This window comes from Syngnathus typhle, linkage group LG4 (assembly GCF_033458585.1).
Source record: "Syngnathus typhle isolate RoL2023-S1 ecotype Sweden linkage group LG4, RoL_Styp_1.0, whole genome shotgun sequence".
Lineage (NCBI taxonomy): Eukaryota > Metazoa > Chordata > Actinopteri > Syngnathiformes > Syngnathidae > Syngnathus > Syngnathus typhle.
Genome location: NC_083741.1, coordinates 16,778,136 through 16,800,596, shown reverse-complemented (window position 1 = coordinate 16,800,596; position 22,461 = coordinate 16,778,136). Strand labels below are relative to the sequence as shown.

The window sequence follows — 22,461 nt, the reverse complement described above, 5'->3', positions numbered from 1 at the left end:
GGAACACAAGCCAGCCTCCCAACATGCGCCACCAGCTTGTAATGCGTTTAAATTCACCAACATGTTCAAGAGGCGAGGAGCACATGCAAGGCATCTAATGAGGGCTGATTACACCCTGGAATTTTTCTCAAACAGTCCACAGGCCCTTTGAAACAAATTGGTACCCTCCATGGAGGGAAACATTCCTCTTTTCTTTTTCCACATTATGACCTCCATTCACTCATGGATATGACTGTCACCGTAGCACTGGATTTTCCGTAATGTCTTAGAAGTGTTTTTGGTCAGTTCAGTGACTCACACCAGCAGCTCTATTTATGCTGGCAAGGGGAACATACCATCTGTAGTCGGTTTTAAAAACAACAATTGTTAAGTCAAAAATTTTAAGCACGACTCCAAAGATCGACGCAGATTTGGGAACATTTTCTGTTTATACATTTTTTTTAAACAATACAGACATTAAATATGTCATCCACTCGTTCTGATTCAAGTCTTACTGTAATTGAAAGCCAAATGATCCTATGTGTGTACTGCCTCATCCTTGACTATTATTAAATTACGCGTCCTAATCCTTATCGTATCAGCGCCCTGCAAGGAATACCGCTTTGACACTTCCCTGTGATAATGCCATAATTAACTCGACATTTTGAACTACTTTTGAGATTACATTTGATCTTGTTGATCACACGAGATCTTTGAAACCTCATTCCCAGTCTATTTGCCAGAGCATTATGAAGATCTTTGAAGCTCTACATATTGTTGTGACAATATAAGCACCGAGCCTATCAAAAGAAATCTTCAGAAAAGTTTGCTTCTATGATACATTTATTAATTTTCACAACATCCCCCAATTTGGGATCTATGATAGTGCCTGGGACTTTAAGTGTAGTGGTATTAGCTGGTGAAATAATAATAGTAATCATTTGTAAATAAATAAGTAACTAAATCAATAACAAAAAGACCCCAAACTATCTGGGCGACAAGCCCGGTTATATTCTGCTCGTCTTTACGCAAATAAAACCGCCTTTCCCCAAAGGATGAGTAAGCGGTGACTAACCAAATTTCTGACCTGCTTTAGAAGAGCTGGCAAGAAAACACATGTGGAGACCAGAGAAAACTTAAAGACTGTGAATAGGACATCAAATCTTTTTTTTTAAAGAAAAAAATGTTTTGATACTTTCGACAACACAAAAAACAATTTCGTGACTTTCCAATTCTGAGAAATCTTTGCTGTGAATGACAATCTTGCCAGCGCAAGAACCATAACTGTTTTTCTGGTTGCCTCAAGGATTTTAATAGAGTTCAGCCTTCACTCTGACTAAACTTGTGACAGATAGACAGCTATTCAAGTTACATCTGACAACCCTCAAAAATTCACCCTAGTGTGGTTGAATGGAAACAATCCCTGCATATTCTGTGTTGTCATTATGTACAATATTTTGGTTTGCAGAGTCCGACATCAGGGTGTTGAATAAATGGAACAGCACGTCACAAAAAATCACAGTTCCATCCATCAAGTCGAATAAAACGGCAATATTCCAAACACAGGCAGAATGCAGTTGGCCGATTAATCGGTTTGTGTAGTTTCCAATGACATTTAACATCCATTTATCAAACGACTCGATCCATCAAACATCAGTAAACGTGCCAAAGTTTCACTCGAGCTCTTCCCTCTTTTTAAGAGCATCAGCCAAGTCAGCGGGTCTACTTCCTGAAACTATTTCCACATGCTGTAGAAAAGACACTTTAGAAGTTTCTCCTTGCTGGCGCTTTAACTTTAGAGTGGACTTTCCACTTTTGATACGAGTGTGTGTGAGAAAGAGAGAGAGTACATACAGTCATAAAGAAGTTTATGATTACCAGAGGGAAGTTATGGAACAAAGATTTTTTTTCGTTGGAGACTCGTACTGGTGACTCGTAAAAATGCTACAATTCTGGTATCATTTTACCACCAATGGGGTAAACTGGCTTTTGCCCAAAAGCAATTTTTAATGAGCTGAAAAGCGCTACACTAGTGAAAGCTCTTTCACTATTTGTTAACCTGTGAAGTGGTAACTGTGCAAATTGAGTCATTGAAATAATCTGTCAATGGTTTGGTTAATGTTATGTGTCAAAAGTAAAAGTGGTATCGATGTACTGGTATCGGTACTCTCAAGAGTTGAGTATTGTTGTTGTTGTATTGGTCTGAAAAAAAAAAGATATTGAACATCTTTACTGTTAATAGTAAAATAGAGAACTTTCGAAATGATTAAATTAGTTTTCGAGTCAATCATATGTGTTGGGCAGAAACTACTGTCTGCTTCTGGGTCCAAATCCGGCATTAAAGGTGACAGGGGTGTTATATCCTGAACAGTTATGATTTGAGTTTGGTACTGAAAAGGAAAACGGAGTTTGTGTTGCACAATGACAGAACGCTCTACTCCCCACAGTGCGGGAGGTAGAAATAAAAAATCTGGATTGAAGCGCTGGCAATCCGCACCTGTACAACGGCAGAAAGGTTTGGGGTCCTGGGGTTTTGGATATCCTGGAAAAGAAAGCAGCATTCTAAATGTATCCAATCGCAACGGGAGCTGCTGCAAGACTGGAGTAATACGCTGTATGGATATTGAAAATTCAAATATGATGCATAAGGCCGGCAATATGATGATTGTACCTGGATGCACACATTGCCAGGGGAGATTTTGGAAAATGAAGTCTGTTGGCATCAACGACATGTCACTGAGCAAACCGACTTGAGCTGAGAGATTCAATGTGTGTGTGACGCAAGCTGTATGCAGTGCGTCAATGTTGGCTCACTGTGCGGTATTGTTTGTTACACATTAAGCTCGTCTTGGTCACGTGCCACAATGTTAATGCCCTTTGGCAAGTTATTCCGTTCAAAAAAAATAATGAAGCGGACTACCGCGTGCTTTTAACTTTGTTTTCAACGCTTTAAATAAGCCCTTGGGTAAGAGTTCATTAGCTCAATTAAATGATTATCACACCCTGCCAGCTGTAAGTGGAGGCCAGCCACACGTTGAAATGAGATGAGTAACATTTATTTCGTCGTTTCGATTCTCTTGCCGCAATGAAGGCCGGACGACATGATGAGTGCGTGTGTGGCAACCACTGACAAGATGGATGGACGGAAGATGACGGTCGGTCCCTTTAGAAACATTATCAGAAGACAGAGAATCCGTCTTTCTGAAAGCAGCTGCAACATACAAGCGACGTCACAGTTGGCCTTAAGCAAACGAGGTCACGCCGCAAACGGAAGATAGCAGATCGAATGGTGACGCTCGAGTTGGAGAAGTATACAAGCAGGAGGAAGAATCAAGAGACGAGCAGGAGAGATGAAACATTTTGGACTGAGCAGAAGAGATGAAACATTTCGGACTGGCCAGCGTGACACACCACCTCATGAGTGCACCGAGCTGTGAAGCCTCAGCCACCACCAGCAAGTGAAGCCAACTGGCTAAGCACGGAACGGAACGCTCCTAAAATTCATTGCTCTGGGGTGCCATTTTTGGAAGACAACTCCAGTGCACCATACAACATGCCAGGCCGTGGATGCCCGGCGAGATGGCCACTTGTAAATGGTCCAAAACATTGCCGCGGCAGTCACCGTGCAAATGACAAACCCAGTCGGCCGGCGTTAGATGGGATGAACGCTACGAAACCTGACACTACGTAATGAGGCCTTCCATAACTTGGAGGCGCCTCTTGCGAAATGGGAAGCATATTTTTACATTGACATTTCACATTCTTCTAAAGCCAATTCACCTAGAATGTCGGCTGTGGCGTAGCAGGTTTGTTAGGAATTTCGAAACGTTAAATGTGACAGACAGCGAGACAGTTGTTTTGGTAAATAATGTGGATGATTTAGTTAAAACAGCACAATCTACAATTTCATTACGTACACAAAAGCAACATACACTACGATTCTAAACGAGACCTTCGAGCGATACGTGTACTTACCGAGCTGCGAGCCGATTTTGAGTTCTTGTTTGGGATCTTTCACATCAAAAAGTTGATATGCTAAGTTTTACCCTCCGCTCGTTTTCCGTGGCGGTCATGATGGAGAGCTGTCAAAAATCTTTCAGCTAACAGAATTCAATAGCCTGCAATATTAGCAAGCAAGGTGCAAGTTGAGCTTCTAGTCTAGAGCGGAAAATCAATTTGTCTAACATTGATTAATGAGCCATTTCATTCTTATTCCACAAGCGCAATATATTAATCAGAATCTAATTGTATCATGCACAATGACACCAATACAAAAAGACAACCCAAAACACACACGCACACACAATCTAATTCCAATTCTGTATGATCATTTCGGAGGATTTCAAAGTTTCCACTGTACTTGCCAAAAAGAACAGGTGACATGTTCATCTTAGGATAGAAAAAGTGGCTTTCTTCAGTTTGCCAAAAATCTGCAGCTTTGCTCAAACTGCTGACAACATTAATGAAGTGTGTTGGCTGGTCTCGCAAGTCTCTACAATTCTGGCGCTGAAGCTTCTCTCTCCCAACCCTGATCAGCATGAAAGTAGATGCTAAGAGTTGGCAGAAAGCATAACATGCTTGTTGGGGGAATTCAGAACGGCTATCCTGGAAAAGGTTCTGCAACACTATCTGGCATCAGGGCGTTGGAAGGTGTCCAGTTTGTGTCAAGTCAAGTCAAGTCAAGTTTATTTGTATAGCCCTAAATCACAAGCAGTCTCAAAGGGCTTCACATAGACAGAAATTGACAATTATTCTCAAAGCATCCCCTGATCTTAAGCTCCCAAAAGGGCAAGGAAAAACTTAAAAACCCCTAGCAGGGGGAAAATGAGAAACCTTGAGAAGGGACCACAGATGGAAGGATCCCCCTTTCAGGATCACCAGGTTGAAATGGATGCAGAGAGGGCACAAATGATACAACATGAAAATCAATTAAATAAAAAGTGGATGTCCATGTCACAGCAGAGGGCTGCCGAAAGGAGCCCTCAATTGTCCTGGCAGTGCTCTTCGAGGAGGTTGAGCTGCAGTTCCCCTATCCTGAATTGGCCACGAGAATCCAGATAGCCGCTGTCAGCATGGGTACCACCTAACCACCTCCCCGGCCGGGGAGGGGGGAGGGAGGGGGTGGAGAGGGAGAGAAAACAAACTCCAGCCGAATCGGCCACTACAGGTTAGTTAAAGGCCATGTCATAGAAATGTGTCTTTAAACGTGTCTTAAATGTTTCTACTGAGGTAGCAGTCCTAATATCCATTGGTAGGGCATTCCAAAGCTCTGGAGCCCGAATAGAAAATGCTCTAGAGCCTGCAGACATTTTCTTAGCCCTCGGTGTCGCTAAAAGGGTAGCGTTTTGCGAACGAAGGTTACGAGACGGAACATAAGGAACAACTAGGTCGACGAGATATGAAGGCGCTAAGCCATGCAGCGATTTATAGGTTAATAGAAGAACCTTGAAGTCACATCTTAAATGGACCGGAAGCCAATGTAAGTTGGCTAGTATTGGGGTAATGTGATCAAATTTTCTTGTCCGAGAGAGCAGCCTTGCAGCGGCATTTTGTACTAACTGTAGACTTTTGATGCGGGACTTAGGAAGACCCGAAAATAGTACATTACAGTAGTCCAGGCGCGACGTGACGAACGCATGTATAATAGTTTCCGCATCACCGGTCGAAAGGATCGGACGAATCTTTGCAATATTACGAAGGTGAAAAAACGCAATTCTGGTTATATTCTTAATGTGCTTTTGAAAGGAGAGAGTTTGGTCAAATATTACCCCGAGATTAGTTACAGTATCGCTTTGAGTGATAGTACGGTTATCTATAGTTATAGCGGTTTCCTTGAATAAGTGTTGATAACGAGCTGGACCAATTATCAACATCTCAGTTTTATCTGGGTTAAGACGAAGGAAGTTGAGAGACATCCATTGCTTGATCTCCGCAAGGCACTTCTCAAGATTACAACAATCCCGCGGATCTGTCATCGATAACGGCATATATAATTGGGTGTCATCCGCATAGCATTGAAAACTAATATTATATTTACGTATTATGTCCCCAAGCGGAATCATATAAATATTAAAAAGAATTGGTCCGAGAACCGATCCCTGTGGGACACCACATGTAACATTATAGAGCTCCGAGGACGCATTGCCATGGACCACTCGGTGCGTCCTGTTTGATAGATAGGAATGGAACCAGCCTAGTGCTGACCCTGAAATACCAACACAACTTTTAAGACGCCCTAATAAAATATCGAAGTCTACAGTGTCGAAGGCAGCACTAAGATCGAGTAGTAACAGTACAGACGAAATGTTTGAATCCATAGCTACGAGGAGATCATTAGTCACTTTCGCAAGTGCTGTCTCAGTGGAATGATTAGCTCTAAAACCAGACTGAAAAGTGTCGTATCGATTATTGGCGACCATGTAATCAATAAGCTGCTGCGCTACTACTTTTTCAAGAAGTTTTGCTATGAATGGGAGGTTTGAAACTGGCCTATAATTACTGAGACAGTCCGGGTCAAGATTTGGTCGCTTAAGTAACGGTTTAATGATAGCGGTTTTAAAGGCTGTTGGCACTATCCCAGAGGAGACAGACAGATTGATTATATTTAAGACGGACGGTCCTAAAATTTGAAATAATTCTTTAAGTAGTTTGGCTGGAAGAGGGTCGAGTAAACATGTTGTTTGTTTAGCCGCACTAACAATTTGTGTAAGCCTTTCAAGAGACACGCTTTTAAAAGTTGAGAGGGTTGTTGCATGATCATCAGCGTTGGTAAACGGCGTGCTCGACCGAGCGATTGGAATGCTATTCTTGATCTCATCCCTAATGGATTCAATCTTTTGAGCAAAAAATTTCATGAACTCGTCAGCTGAGTGGAAGGAACTATCGGAGGTCGGCTGGCGCAGAGTCAGCTTTGCCACTGTATCAAATAGGTGTTTCGGATTGTTTTTATTGAGATTAATAACTTGCGAAAAATATCGAGTTTTTGCTAAGATAAGCGCATCTTTATATTTCAGGAGGCTATCCTGCCATGCCTGATGGAAAACCTCAAGTTTGGTTAGACGCCATCTGCGCTCATGCTTTCTACATAATTGCTTAAGCGTACGCGTTTCATCTGTGAACCATGGAGTAGGCACTCTACGGCGAGTTTTCAGACGTAACGGCGCCACAGAGTCAATGGCATTTAACAATGTCGCATTGAATTCATTCGTAAGATTATCAATAGAGTCGGCGTATGTGAGAAAATTAGTGGTTGCCGGCGACAGTATTTCAGATAGCGCAGTTGCAGTCATAGAGTTGAAATGACGGCTCCTATAATGCTGATTGCTCTCTTGTCTTTGACAAGGAACTATAATTTCAAACTTTATTAAGTAATGATCAGACAAAACAGTAGTGTATGGCAGTACTGCTATATTTGAGGTTGCAAGTCCTCGGGATAATACCAGATCTATGGTATTTCCATTCTTATGCGTTGCTGCCTGTACAGCTTGCGTAAAACCAAAGGTATCAGTTAAAGTCTGAAACGCCGAAGTAAGTGGCTCTGACGGTAAATTCATGTGGATGTTGAAATCGCCCATGATAATTATATTATCCGCATTGGTTACGAGATCAGCCACAAATTCTGAAAATTCATCCAGGAAGCCAGAGTAAGCCCCGGGTGGACGGTAAATAACAACAAGATAAAATGACGGTAAAGCGGTGGATCGGACAATGAGAACCTCAAATGTTTTAAATACGTTGATCGAACGAGGCCTAAAACTAAGCTCGGAATTCGAGATGAGGGCGACACCCCCACCCTTTTTTCGAGGACGCGCCACATGCGAGCTCACAAAATTTGGAGGCGAGGCCTCATTAAGCGGCATCAGTTCATTAGGTTTTAACCAGGTCTCGCAGAGACCAAAAGCGTTTAGATTATGTTCTGTGATGAGATCATTAACGAGAATGGCTTTCGTATGAAGCGATCTAATATTCATAAAACCAAGTTGTGGTTCTGCGAGCTGTCTCGTGACAGAATATCGCCGAATTATGGATAGTTTTAGTTCCAATTATGGACGGCCGACCTAAAACCTTGTACGTGTCATTTCAACAACTGCTGTTATTTCAATTCCGTAAAAGACAGATCGATCCTCCTCACTGACGATAAAAAAGCCAATAATCAAGTTAGCACTGTGGTCCACAGATGACCAATACTAACACTGCCAGACGCCAAGTTTTCATCACGTGTTACAGAAGCCCATCACGGCATAGTTTGGAATGGTAAACACTGATCTGGCTTGTGTTTCCGTGCAGGCTGCGAAGGCACGATGGAGACAGACTCGGCGGCCACATAAATAGCGTGATGATGTAGCAGCGGGACACAATGCAACAGAAAAAAAAGAAAGGACAACATTGGAAGGCATCCAATCATTAGTATGCTATCAGTATGTAATAAACAACCAAAGCAGCAATGCTATAGAAACAGCACATTTCTAATGATCAAAGTCTGCTTTATTGTCGATTTCTTCACATGCCAAGCAAGACACACAAAGAAATACTTCTGTGTTACAAAGCCTTACAGAAAACTATTTGGTTACAAACAAGAATGGCACTTTAGCATGAAATGACCACGTCCATATTATTATCATGATTATTATTATTATTATTATTATAACCCTGCCTCGGAATTCCAAATCCACCTGAACAAGACATTGCTGCCACTTTGAACTCCCAAACAAGCATGAAACACGCATGTACGCACGGCTATCAACCTAATGGGAAAGTAAAAGGGCTATGATGGTTGACTGGAGCCATGCAAACACACAGAAGCTGATATGACCAGACAAGAAGCAGGTGGATGTTCTCACACACACAAATGTAGCGCTGTGGCTACAACAACCCATGCGGAGTGCCACACAAGGATACCTGAAGGATGTTTACCTTTCATTTACAATATGGGTTGACTGGACACAAAGCACACCACAGTAGATATAAAAATGCCGTTTTTTGTGCTGTACAAAAATGAGACGACAAATTATTTCAAAATAAAAGGGGGCCAACATTCAAACTGAGGTCAAAGAGGAGGTGTCATCAGGTGGGATGACATGCAAGTGATACATTCTGGGATAGAAGAGGTTTTGCATTGGTGGTAAAAGTGACCCATCCAAGTCACCCAGTAACAGTCAGTTACTGGTTCAAATACAAAACCTTTAATTGCCCCTAATGAGCAGATTAGGATGTGGGATGACATCATCCACCTGTTCATGTGCGTGAGGGTGGATGACACCGAGCGATTAGGGTCACAAAACAATTTGGAGATTTTGAGGGGTTACGTTGGACTGCTGTAAATGAGGGTATCTCCAAATTTCCCAATCCTTCAGAGCTGCAACTAACAATTTGGTTAATAATCAAACTGATTTTGAAAAATGTTCTCTAATTCCCATGTTTATTCAAAAACACATTGGACAGTAGCAAAAAGTTTGGCAACATTTTATAACGTTTCATGTACGTTTCACAACATTTGAACAGGGAACTCGAGCCTATCACAGACTAAACCCTGGACTGGTTGCCAGTCAATCCAGAAGGCATATATCATGGTCCTGCATGATAGTTCTGGCAGGTCTCATGGTGGCCCCACCATCTAAATAGGTTTAATGTCGAACCTGAAGACAAATATTGACTCACACGTCACTGACTGGCAACTTAACCCAAGTTCCTGTGTAGAGAAGTCTGTCCAAGTCGCCCATTACACGATGCATGGAATCAAGAAGATGCAAATGGAAGATGTGGTCCTTAACTTAAATATAATGTGCCAACATCCCTGAGATTGGCTGCTAAATTCAGATGGGAAAATGCAACAAGATCACTTTGACCCAAAACAGCATTCCCAAATATCACCATATAACGTAATTTCGATTTCTTTGTGTCTTGCCATGTAAAATAATTGACAACAAAGCAGAAATTGACAACAAAGCAGACTTTGACAAATTGACCAAAGTTATTTTCCAAGAAATTGCAGCTCAGAAACTCAATACTAAATTCTCGCTCGAGTGGAAACAATGTTAAAGCAATAGTATCAACGGTGTCGATGTGATTTTTACATTTTGGGTGCAAAAACAAAATCGGGCGACCATTTGCTGAATATAAAAGCCAAAGGTTTGTAAAAAGCTCTTCACGGTGCACAAGGGGCGAAGAGATCTGTAAATCACAGCAATAGAGAAAATAAATCCACTTCGGTCACATTCAGTCCCACTTCACTTCCTGCTCTCTCTTCATGTCCTCACGTTCTCCACTCCACGGGCGAAGCCCAACCGGCCTGCCCTGTTAAACCAGGCCGGCAGCCTCCCATCACGACACCGGCCCGGGTCGACACGTCGTCCGGTGCCGACCGTGCCTCACTCCCGCTGCGACGGGACAACAACCGGTGCAAGTCCACCGGCTAGTCATGCAACAATGACACCCCTTGCAATTATAATCAACTTAAAGCTGAAAATCTAAACTAACGGGGCCTTCCATTCGTTTAACACATCACCGGCGCGGCCATAAGCGAGCGCCCGAAGCGGGCAGAGGAGCCCCCGGTAACGGCGTTCTCTCGCCGCTTTGTCCCACGGAGGAAAATGGATCGATCAAAAACAAGAGTCTTACCTTTCGCCCCAACGCCGTCCCCGAGTAGAAGTAGTAGGCTATCCCCAGCACCCAAAGCACCGCAAAACATAACAATATCCTCGATTTCCTCCGCATGGCTCCTCGTCTCGTCTGCCTACCGAGTGCTCGGTGGCTCGGCTCCGGCTTCACTGGTGGCGGCGGTGGGGGCTCGTCACGGTGTGTAGTGTCCGCGCAAGTCGCTGCGCCGCTCGGTCCACGGGTCCTCAGTCCTCCGGGGAGGGAGCAGAAAGCAGCTAGCCAAAATTCAGCAACGGGGGTTAGAGGGCAAAGGCTAACCCGCTCTAATCCAATCAAAGGTCGGATAACGTCGAGGACTCTGTGCTGCGAGCAGGTTAAGGGGGGCGTATGGTGATAAAGTTGGAAAGCAAAGGAGATTCTTGTAGAAAATTATAATATAGTGCGCGTTTCCAGTTGCAGCTCTTGCAGCAGCAGCGAGCGAGCGGGCGAGGTGAGATGATGTGTGCAAGCGTGTGTGCTACAGGCGGACTGCTTTACTCTGGAAGTCCGCTAGGGGTGCTAGAGACACGTTGGCAGCAATTAATATTTTATACTCCTCCACTAAACTAAAAAAAGGTATTGTCAATAATATTCCATTTGTGGAATGGGAATTTATCCCCAAAAAAACAGCCGTTTTTAATATTTTGCCATTTTGCCTTACTGACTGTTGACGGAAAATTGAGAATTGACTGCAATTACTTCAAATTTGTCTTTGTTCCATCAGAAAAAAAACCTCAAAGCATGACCCTGCCACCATGCTTTATGTTGTTTTTCTGATAATGTCGCAGTGTTGCTTTTACTGAGCTCACCGATAAGCACCTCTGCTAGTTTATCACGATTTTTGTTTGCATTTCTGAAATCCCAACTGCAACCTTATCAGTTTAGTTATCTTTCTTCTCAGTACACACGCAAAGTAATCTCATATACCCAAATCAGTTTTTAATAGGTAATTTCAGTCATACAGCTCATCGCTATGAAATCCTTTAATGGGTTTAGCATTGATGTAGAATAAATATGAGCTATTCACAGAAATGCTGCATCTGCAACAGTTTCATTTTCAGAATTGTGCAGGGAATCCCAAAAATTGATGAGCTTGGCAGCATGGGAGTTGGCGCTTACGCTTATTGTGCTACTACAGCACAAAATACTCCAGCTTCAGCTTTAATCAATGCATCCTTGAAGGGGCTGTTATTACAAAAAGGAAAAAAAGCCATTATGGTTCTGACACGATCCATCAAGTTGACTAAGATTATACTCGTCCCTGTGATTCATTTCAACACCGCTACAGCTCCATTAGCAAATGAGAAAAGTAGCTTATCTTTTTTTCTTTTGGCTTGTACTTGAAATTGCCCAGTAAAAAAACACTTGCTCATAAAATGATGTCATTGAAGATGCTCGCAAATGAACATTTGCAGTAAATTTTACTGCACCCTGGAACAAGTTAAAAAAAACAACAACACTCTTTTATACATGATCTGAGTCAATATGTAAAAATGTCCAAATAAACACACCCAGATCCTTGGATGCCTGTCACACAATTGCTGCATAATCCATAATTATCATAATTTCAGAGTCACCTGAACCCTTCAAACAGTGTATTTGTCCTCTCCTTGTATCTGGGGTTTGTGGTAGTGGTTGTAGCTACTGTAGAGTTCATGAAACACCTCCCGGACTCCGCTCTGCAAGCCTGCTGTTAGGAACTTGATATCTTTCTCCTGGCACAAGTCCAGTATGTGGTAGATTCCCTCTGTGAGATGCAGCTTGATGTCTGGCCGTAAAGTCACCTGTAAACACAAGAATACGATGTCTAGTCGAAGAAATTGAACAAAGGCAAGCCTTCGCTCAGTAAATTAAGTTTGACCTTGAAAAAAACGGCTTCAAAATGTAGATGGTACACTGACAGAGTACTGAAAAGAAAGTCTCTGTTGTCATGGCAACCTACTCTATTGCTTTACCATTTGGATTGAACATCCAGGAGAGCTCTCATGATGTGTTAGCATTAGCAAAAGTGCTTGTATAATCTTTAAAACAGACTAACATCATGAGAAAACGTATATTTCAAGGTATGTTATAAAGCATGTGCACGCCGCATGCATATCCAGTTTATACCTTTCACAACAGAAAAACTTGACCCAAAGCCAGCGGGTGAAAGGCGAATGAATGAATAGGTGTAATGCGTCTACGATACGCCAAAGAGAAAAAACATTAAAGGGCCAGGAAGGGAATAATGATGACGGATGTCATTTGCAGCACATCAACAGCTTTTAAATGGCAATACGTTGACGTCAATGCTGCTCGTTGACAGCAATATACAGTTTGTCAAAAGTGTATGTTAACTGGAGGGCTGGCAGAAATGAGCTGCAAACAAATCGCTTTCAAAAGCAGTTGTTTTTCCATTTGTCTCTTCATTATGGGCTCTGTCTCAAGACGGAGCTCATTTGTTTTTGACGACTCGGTCAATTTGCATGCTGGTGTGAAGTCATAGTTTTAAGTCTATTTCTAAAATAACGCTGCCCTTCTAAATAAACGATTCGCTTGTCCATTGCGGTCAAATAGCAGACTGCTTCTTGGAAAGTTTCATATGTGTCTCAAATCATCAGCACTTAGACAAGGCTAAATGACACTTGACTTGCATAAAGTTGTCGCTTTTGAAAAAGTCAAATTTGCAGCACACATTAGAGTGTTTAATGATTTAACTGGACCCCTCCCCTCCTCCTGCCTTTTCCATCAGCCTGTCCATTCATTTAGCAGTCTGTCCCAACGTCCTCTTCCAAATGTGTTAATTCGGCTGCAAAACGCTGAGTCAAGAAGGCGTCACATTAAATACAGTCTGGTAGTGGAGCGGAGCCATGTTCGCAAGCCAGACATGACTCACCGTCCTTGAACTAACATCAAGCCAAAAGCTTGATTCCAGAACATGGAATTACAGTAATCCTGAGCCCCTTTCGCAAGGATTTGGGGGAAATTTTAAACAGCGCTGACAGAAAAATTTCCTCGACTCTTCTTCTCAGCCTCGGAATCTCACAGCTCTGCTGAATGTTAATGTGAACCAACTGCGCGACATCGCTGGATCAGCCGAGATACCACTGCCTCATTTGTGTGTGTGTGTGTGTGTGTGTGTGTGTCACTCACCGCTGCATAGAAAAACATTTGACACAGATGACGAATGGCTTTGGATCGGTGACTAGCGTGTGACGTCTGTCTATTTTCCAATGCTAATATTAGGAAAAATAAATCACATTCAAGTGTGTACCTTCTGCAGTTCTGTGACGTATTGAGCCACCATGAAGACAGACAGCGTGGTGAAGTTCTCGGAGATGGCAGCAATGTGTGTGTACATCCTCTCGACCAGCCGGGCGCACTGCAGGTACACTTCACTTTCCCCACCTGCAAACACAAATTGACATGATTTATTAACCTTGCGAGTCAATACATGAACTAGAAATATACCCCCAGTGCTATAAAACAAGCTCAAATGTCTCCAAAGCAAAGTCATAAATGAAAAGTCATAGCGAAATAGGGTTAATTAAAGGAGCGGATAAGGGGTTTGTGGAAAATGAATCCAGGAGGACTAAAACCTACTTGGTTCACCAGACGTTCTGCTGGAAACTTTAGAGTGGCTTGTCAGCATTTTGTTGTGATTTGAGTCCTTTAAAATATATTCAAAGTGTCTTAAGTTTCATTTCTGTTATATATCATCATGTCCCGAAGCTAGTGTTGCCAGGGTCGAGTGAGACACTTAATATTGTTCGAGTAATATTCTTGAAAGGCGTCACATTTTTCTCATGCCTTTCAATCACGTGTAAAACAGGTTTTAGGTCTCTGAGAACCAGATTTTTGGACACTAGTCAGAGTGAAGTTTATAGTGTTTGCGCTTCTTTTATAAAAATACAAGTGACATCCCAGAAAATTGCCACTTTAGAGTTCCATTGGAAAATGCACATTTGATCTGCCTTTGCCTTGCAGGCAAACCCAGCCAAGTAGGATATTGCCACAATAGTGTGTGCTTTCACATTAAGGCAGTTATTGTCAAAGTGGTGCGTTGGTTCCCTCTAGTGGTACGCATATAAATAACAAGTCCAGTTCTTTTGTATTTAACTTTTCATTTACATGCATTCAGTTACTATGTGTTTTATTTATGTTCCGTCCATTTTCATTGAATCATTGACGCACACGAAAAACACTGGCTCGATTTTGACGAACAATTCTGCTTCAACGCTACCACGTTTTATTTTAATAATAGTTGGGGATTATAATGTAATCGCCATGAGCTTGGCAGCCTGTAAACACACACACGGTGTGGAATGTTTTTTTTTTTTTAATACCTGTCGTTGAATTTTTGAAAAATACTACCAGTCCACGTACCTTTTGCAAAAAAAAAAAGTTAGGCCCATTGTTAGGAGTTAAAGAGGAGAGTCGCAATAAGCCTTCGAAATCTCCAATTTCCCAAGTAGATGAAAATATAATCCATGCTCAGACAAAAGTCTGAGTTGGCGGTCAGATTCATTGAATGAAAATACGAAAGACATACCCATGTCAGCGGCTCCTCTCTGTCGACCTTCCTGCACGATGGAAGCCACTAGACGGTAAAAGACATTCAAGAATGATGGCGTAGCATTCAGCATCACCTGAATGCAGACAAGGGAAGGACAACATGCTTATAGGAAAATGTCACACAAAGAAGCACATAGAAAGAAATTTAAAAGCAATAGTGTTGAGTAATGGGAAAAAAAATGCTCAGAATAGCTTTTAAAATAGCTACAAATCTGCCTTCTACAGCTTCATATGACTTATTAGTGCTTGCAAAACCATACTTAAAGGTTTCAAGGATGCGTGATCATGTTCGGAAGCTCTACTTTACAAAATATTATATCATCTGCTTTGGGAAACTGAATCCACCGTTTCTGCTTGGCAGTTGTAAGGCAGTCTTTAAAAAAGGAGTCCACGCTTGGTTGAACAAGGCAGTTGAGCAAGGCCCTGAGCGTCAGGTGATGACATCACCAACTCAACTGCTTTCTGCCAGGACTCCAACATCTCAACACTCTGACCTATACACCTTACCACTTGAGCTCACTTTCTGTTCCGCTTAACCTGCATTGTGCAGTCCAGTCACATCCTCCTCCTCTGTTTTCCTGCTTGCCCCCTCAGACTGCAGTCACGTTTACATCACCAAACCTTTTCTTCCCTTTCTGCATCACAACACTCTCTGACAGTCTCCCCAGGCAGTCGTTCAACTTTAAAAACATCTGATGTGACTTAGCAGGTTACTGCCTGCTTTAATTCCCTCCAGCTGCACTGTTTATTAAAGAGGTCCAAACAGGGAAATACTTACCATAGCCACAAAATACCTGTACATGAATTTGTGTTGAATCATCAAGATCATCAATGTCACAAAAACGTATTTATAAAGATCCGAATTGAGTGAAATTGGATCATTTCCTGTTTGGGAATCTCAACAATAAAAGTGACAACATTGAGTTTATCATCGTGTATTTTTACACACCTGCAAATTGAAGCTACGTACCTGAGAATGACACTGGATGGTCGCGAAAAGTGCCTCGTGAATAGCCAAGAACGCTGACTGGTAAACAAGTGCGGTCAGGTGTTCAAGCGGCACCGCTTGAAGCGCTCCGAGGACCAAGACGACGTGATGAGGGTTGGAGATTAGACCCTGGGCCTGGCGCAGCAGCGTCGTCATGGCTGTCACGGTAGGAATGGTGAAGGTTGCAGTCAAGCCCACGTCCTGACTGGATGACCTGACGAGGAACTGGAACAAAGTTGGATCGTTACAGGGGCAAATCGATTATGTGGCAAAAAAAAACTATTAACGACTAATTAACAGCTATGAGATGCATACGCTAATTGAGTTATGCTGGCATGGAAAACAACATGAATAACACGCGTGCGTTGAATGACCGGCTCTTAAAATCATTGCATATTGACGCCGTTCAAAAAGCGGCATGTTGAAAACATTTTGTAGATGCACACCCAGTACACGCAATAGTTTTTTTTCCAATTCAGTCTTATGCATAACTGTATTTACACACATCCTAAGTGCTGTTTCTTGCTCCCCTGATTCAAAACCTATTGGCGCTTCATTACATGGACCAGGCACACTGCAATGCGTTAGAGTGTGAGTGCGTGATTGTCATTTGGCTGCCAAGTCACTCCTAATGGCAGTCACATGTTCTTCCGGCAAGCCATCAGTGAATGATTACAGATGGAAAAACCCCGCATACTACTACGGAGCTCTCGAGTTTCTCTTTACAATGTATTCTGCTCCTCGCAAGGCTCTGATTGCGCACATTACTTTCAGTCAATCCTGATTTTGCCCTCTAACTGCGCTAGACACGAGTATGAAAACGCAAGTGTCCTTTTGGCACGATACATTACATAAATCTATAATCTACAATGATGTTTATTCCAGCATTTGTGCATTTTGCTTACCACCATAGCAGACAGAATTTGTGGTGCAAGCAACCACAGAGCTTTGGAGCAAGGCTCAGGTAACTGACAGCAGGAGAGCAGCTTGGTGATGATGACAATAGCCAGCACTTCCTGGAGATGAGTAAATAGAGGGCAGAATGAGAGAACTGCCATTTTGGTCTATTATGCACTCAGCTGTCACTATACAAGTTATATTTGCACAACTGTATGATGCCTGAAATAAATCCGCATCAAAGATACGAGAAAATACTCTCAAAACGGTGCAATGGCGCCGGACAAAATTGCAAACGACAGCCACAATAACAAACAGACTGCTGAATTCATACAGCGTTTAAGACAAACAAGGTTAATACCACACCTTGTAATTTCCAGAGCTGAGCGTGAGAGTATCTAAGCCATCTTTGATCATTGTCAGCAACATGCTGAACTGGTAGGGAGTGCTGTTCTCCAGCAGGTGGTGCAGAAGTTCCTGCACGGCCGGCTCCAGCTCAGATGTGTCGGATGGAGACAGCCACTGAGCTACAAAAAGGACATGTCAGTAAGACAAGAAAAATAAATACTCTCATCGGTCTCATAGATTGCTTACCAGTCAAAAGTTTATGGAGATTTTGAATCATCTGAGCGTACAACTCATCCATCACTTTTACTTTCTTTTCTTCTCCTTCCTCCTCTTTTTCTCCTGTCTTCATCACTGCCGTGTAGAACGCTGACAAGAAATGTAACGATGAAACCAGAAAGTCTATGGGTCTGGCCGCGGAGTTCATTTCTTTCAGGATCTGCTGGCAGAAACCCTGATAGAGCGTCATGTGGCTCAGGGTGGTCCGGTCGTTGCCCTCGGCTGCCAAGGAGGCCAGCTCGCACCGCAGCATGACCGTGACCGTGTCCACGACAAAGGCGGGACTGAGCGAGCAGCCGGGCTTCTTGCCGACCATCTGGGCCTTCAGGACCAACTCCACAACTGATCCCAGTGAGGATGTGGTTCTTGTAAGAATCTGGGTCAAAGTTTGATCCATTGTTTTACTCCTTCCCAGGTAAGAGGTCATCGCCTTGGAGGCGGCGACCAAGGACGCCAGTAGAAGATGAACGGACATGATGGAGCCTCCACGATTTGGTGTGGTGTCCTCGCTGGTAAGGAATGAGACAATCCGGTCCAGATTGAGGCGTACGCTGCTGTTCCTGACCATAATTAGGTGGACCAAATTTACGATGACCTCCTGCATGGCTTTCAACAAATCCATCCAATCAGAGCTAGCGGTGGAGCTGAATCGCCCTTTTTTGCTGTGCCAGAGCATCGAGGAGACAACGGCCTGCAGCAGAGTGCTGCCGTGAATGAACTTCAGAACGTCGTGAAAGTTTTGGCCCTCCACAAGACACGCCAGTATCTTGAGCAGCTTCACTTGGAATCCCGTGCAACAATATTCGGAATCTGGATCTACCGAATCAGAAGCGGTAGATGTGAGCATGAAGGCAAGGAGGAGGAAATTCGATAACAGATCCTCAGAATTGAGTCCATCTGCATTTAGGCTCGATAAGATGGACAGCAGGTCTATCAGCTCTTTGGTTTGAGCCTCACTCAAAAGCACAAACACGTTCCCGGACTGTGAGGACACCGTCATATCTTCTATGATGCTCTGTTTTGCTAAGGCGGACAAAACCTCCGTTTCACCTTTTTGGTACTTCTCAAACATTGGACAAACTTTCGATGTATGCGCCGCAGTTAGAACCCCCAAAATCCTACGCAAGAGCGAACCAACGGTGGCAGAGAACAGCGCTGGCAACTCGGTCAAAACGGGACTGTGGATAAGCTGCGAGGACACGAGGGGGACGGAGAGTTGATCTGCGTTTCCGCGAGACTCCTTACTCAGCAACGACGTGACCAGAACATCCGAGATGCAGTTCACGTCTTCCCTGTCCAGGTAAGGGGCCAGCAAGGGGAGGTTAGATGTGACAACGTACCAGTGAGCGACACGGTGGGAGCTGGAGTCCACGCTGCTCATCTGCCCGTCCCACATCTGATCATCTTGTGAACATAACTGGAGCTCCTCTCTGGCTACAATAAACTCCACTCCCCTGTTTAGGAACTCTGAGGTACTTGGATCGTTGAGTAAAGCGGAGTCCAACAGAACTTTCTTAATCTGTTGCAACGCGAGTAGTTTGAGAAACACAAAGCTGATGGGACTGTGCGTATGGAGACGTACAGAGTTGATCTCGCATTTTAAGAGATTGTCGATGTTTGTTAAGGCTGCAGCGTTGGAGTCGAGAGGTGCGTATTTGCTGCAGTAGATTTGAAAGAGTGTGTCCACTTCGATCCAACTGTATCGGAGCAGAAGAAGCGCCTCTTGGACTTTCAGCTCCCACAGAGACTTAAGTGCTTTCCGAGACTCTCCCTGGTCCTTTCCTGATTTTCTTTTCTTCTTTGCTTTCTGAACTGGAGTCGCGTTTGCTTTCCGAGCCTTGTTTTCTGGAGGCAACAGTTGAAGCAGGTCGTTGAGAATCTTCTGCATCTCCTCCATCAGGCTTTGACCTTTTCTGACTAAGGGAAGAGGAGAGGCGTCGTCCAAAGTCTTCAGACTGAATAAAACGACGTGAAGGAGCTGGCTGAGATTGAAAAGCTTCACCGATGCAGCTTCTTGCTCCTGATCCGTTTTTTCACCATTCACTCCATTTATTTCCATCTTCTCTGCTTCTCCGTCTTCCTTTACCAGGTCAGGTAAAACGTGTTTTCTCATGCTCTCCAGCACTACGGAGCAAATCTCAAGGCCCTGCGATGGAGGTGTGTCCAAAATGCTGGTTCTGAGCGTGGCGGCGACGCTATCGCAAAGCAGAGGGGGGCGAACGTTGTCGAGCGATGGCCGACAGATCACCGAAAGGAGCTCAGAGAAGAAGCGAGGCAGCTGGCGGAGCTTGGTGTAAGTCTGAACTAGACTGCACAGCATCATCTGTTGGGGAAAGAAAAAAAAAAGCTAATTTGTGAGTCAATTAAGACGACGAGCTCATCATTTTACCTGTCTGGCCCGTTGGACCCGTGTTTCCATACAGTCGGCATTAACCCAGGCTGAAGATAACAACTCGGCCAAGTCTGGTTCAAGAATCATGTGATTGAGACCCAGTAGCACTTTCAAACAGCGATACCATGCAGGGATGCTGAAATACAAAAGACATGTTAAAGCGCATCATCACTGCTTGAAACAGAGAATTTGAAAAAGAAAGATTTACCTAGGCTGGGCCTGATTGAAGAGAATTTCTGCGAGGTTTTTGTAAAAGTTAAGCTGGACCTCTGCGTATCTTATTCTGTCAGCCGCCACATTATAAATATCAGCAGACAGAGCATGGCTAAGCAGCGATTCCATAGCCAGTAAAGCCAGACTCCAACTTTGTGGCGAACAGGGGACATCGGAAGGGGACAAATCCAAAGCGGGCAACAACTTTGCAAGGTAATGAAAACACAGCATTCTCTGCTCTTCCTCATTTTCTGTTCTAGATTTTCTGTAGCTTTCCAGAAAGAATTTAAAAAACAACGGCACGGTGTTTGACTTGACTGAGTAAAGCAGCGGCGGCTCACAAGAACCTAATTTGCAAATTAAAGCATTGGCTGGCTTGAAGAGGCCTTTTGTTCCACTGGGTCCACGTTTGCCAGTATCCTCTTTAGAAGATAGAAGCTCCTCTTTGTAGGATGCCAGTTGCTCGGCGGAGAAGAGCGATAACTGAAGGATGGAGTCTATCCTGGCACGAAAGTCTCTGCAGAGATGCTGGCGGAGATTCAGATGTGTGTGGGAAGGAGCATACTCTGCTGATGTCAGCATGTGTCTCAGGACCAATAACGGCTGGACGAGCTGGTTTGTTACCAAGGTGAAAATTCTATTCGGATTGCCTTGTTGCCGTTGAACTGATAAATATGATGCTAAAACTTGAAGCAGTAACTCAAACAAATGAGATCCAGTGGTCTTTTTCTTCTGACTCTCGTCTAAGTCTAGGTTAGGGATGACTTCAGTTTGAGAGTCCAGGTCGCTCACAGTGTCTGTAATGAATTCCAATTGATGGGATCCTGAAGGCAAAGCTTGTTGAAGTTGATGGCAGGCGAAGGAGCAGAGTCTAACCAAGAGACTGACCATGAGTTCGTACTTGGTGGTGAAAACAGATGAGAGAGTCGAGGATGAGAGGATTCCCTGGCATACACTCAGCAGCGTGGACACACCCACTGACAGCCTGGTGGGGGCGCTTACACACTCCTCAAGGAGGTTGAGTAGCAGCTAGGGGAGAAAAAAAAAATCATCCACAGTGCCAAGATCTCGGTAGTGCAGCGGGAGATTATCCAATTTCACTTAATTGCTCTGAAAATAACTAATTTACTATAATTATATTTTGTCCGTGTGTCCAAACTGTCTGATACGTCAGAACTTATTTTAAAAAATAAAATGAAATCACACACCTGTGCCATGTTGAGCCTCAAGCTGACCGTCTTGCCCTGCTTGAGAGCGACGTGAAGCTTCCGACTATGGAGAAAATCATCAAGGCAACTCCACAGGCCTTCTAGCACAGTTTGTGAGAACTCCACCTTTTTAATATACCAGCCTGTCAGAGCATGTGTGCACCAATCCAAAAGGATCTACAACAGAACAATGTCAAACAGCACATGATAATTGAATCTAACCGGACTTCAATCGATTAAAGGACTTCAACGTTGGGAAGTTGAAGAATGACTGGATCCAGGAAACCTACTTGTTCCTTGTTGGGCAGCAAGCATTGAGAGGAGATCCAGGCAAAGCGTGCAAGCTTTAACTTGTCCTCCCATGGAGTTTGAGAGCTCTTTAGCTTCAGATGGATACCAGAGTAGATGGCAGCCATCTTTGCTGCTTCTCAAACCTAATCAGAAGGATGGAAATATTCAAACTGTGTACAATATCATAGTGGCTTAAACGTTTTAAACACTTAATTGGAAACGGAAAATAATTGTAACATTTGTAACACAGAACTTAATCCACGCATGCTATTAAGTGGCGGCTAGTCGACTAGCATATGAAGCTAAAGACCACCTCGGTTAGTCTCAAAGTCATCTTTTTGTCTGCGAGCAAAAAGAGCAAACTTTACCTTGCCACGTCGCCGTTGACAAATCACAATAACACACACTTAAGGCAAATTAATCAATTGAGTTTGTGATTTACACTAACACGTGGATCCTGTTTTCACATCTGAATGACCTTTCAACTTCTACCCGACCTACTAGGCAAGAGTAGTCGAATGTCGATGATGGAAACGATGGATCACGTTTTGGTTAGATTTTCGGAATTAAAGTCCTCGTGAAAGTTTTTTTTTTTTGTACAATTATAACTTTTGTTTGAGGCCTTATGTATTGTCAAAACAGTCTGTATGCTGTCATATTAAATATATGTATCAATTTAT

The 22,461-nt window shown here is 43.4% G+C and overlaps 2 protein-coding genes and 1 long non-coding RNA gene across 5 annotated transcripts in view; 1 reads left to right on the top strand and 2 right to left on the bottom strand.

Annotated features, from left to right (window-relative positions):
• galnt2 (UDP-N-acetyl-alpha-D-galactosamine:polypeptide N-acetylgalactosaminyltransferase 2) overlaps window positions 1-11,105 on the bottom strand; it is a 36,705-nt gene extending 25,600 nt beyond the window's left edge. For 2 of the 3 annotated variants that reach the window (XM_061276236.1, XM_061276237.1), the window contains exon 1: window positions 10,597-11,105. In XM_061276236.1, the coding sequence (XP_061132220.1) occupies window positions 10,597-10,692 (96 nt within the window). In that variant the 5' untranslated portion in view covers window positions 10,693-11,105. Of the gene's footprint in view, window positions 1-10,052; window positions 10,221-10,596 lie in introns of those variants that run through there. The other variant, XM_061276238.1, reaches the window with a different exon arrangement.
• Window positions 11,106-11,538: 433 nt separating this feature from the next.
• On the bottom strand, window positions 11,539-22,302 carry urb2 (URB2 ribosome biogenesis homolog). The gene is made up of 12 exons (XM_061276234.1): window positions 22,150-22,302; window positions 21,781-21,924; window positions 21,491-21,667; window positions 20,278-21,311; window positions 20,067-20,205; window positions 17,648-20,000; window positions 17,420-17,580; window positions 17,062-17,172; window positions 16,139-16,381; window positions 15,146-15,242; window positions 13,868-14,001; window positions 11,539-12,398 (listed from the first exon to the last, which is right to left on the bottom strand). Exons 2-12 carry the CDS (start codon window positions 21,904-21,906, stop codon window positions 12,201-12,203), a joined length of 4,773 nt encoding a protein of 1,590 aa, XP_061132218.1. The 5' UTR covers window positions 21,907-21,924; window positions 22,150-22,302; the 3' UTR covers window positions 11,539-12,200.
• On the top strand, window positions 13,245-16,091 carry LOC133152558 (uncharacterized). The gene is made up of 3 exons (XR_009714147.1): window positions 13,245-13,658; window positions 13,877-13,981; window positions 15,530-16,091. It is a non-coding gene; the product is annotated as an uncharacterized LOC133152558 (long non-coding RNA).
• Window positions 22,303-22,461: the final 159 nt, after the last annotated feature.

Excerpts from the sequence above, each read along its gene's own strand:
- urb2 (XM_061276234.1), bottom strand. The coding sequence starts at position 21,906 with ATGGCTGCCATCTACTCTGGTATCCATCTGAAGCTAAAGAGCTCTCAA. Across the intron at positions 21,312-21,490 it reads TGAGGCTCAACATGGCACAG|CTGCTACTCAACCTCCTTGA; the intron begins GTGTGTGATTTC and ends TTTCTCCCCTAG. Across the intron at positions 20,206-20,277 it reads TTCAATCAGGCCCAGCCTAG|CATCCCTGCATGGTATCGCT; the intron begins GTAAATCTTTCT and ends TTTGTATTTCAG.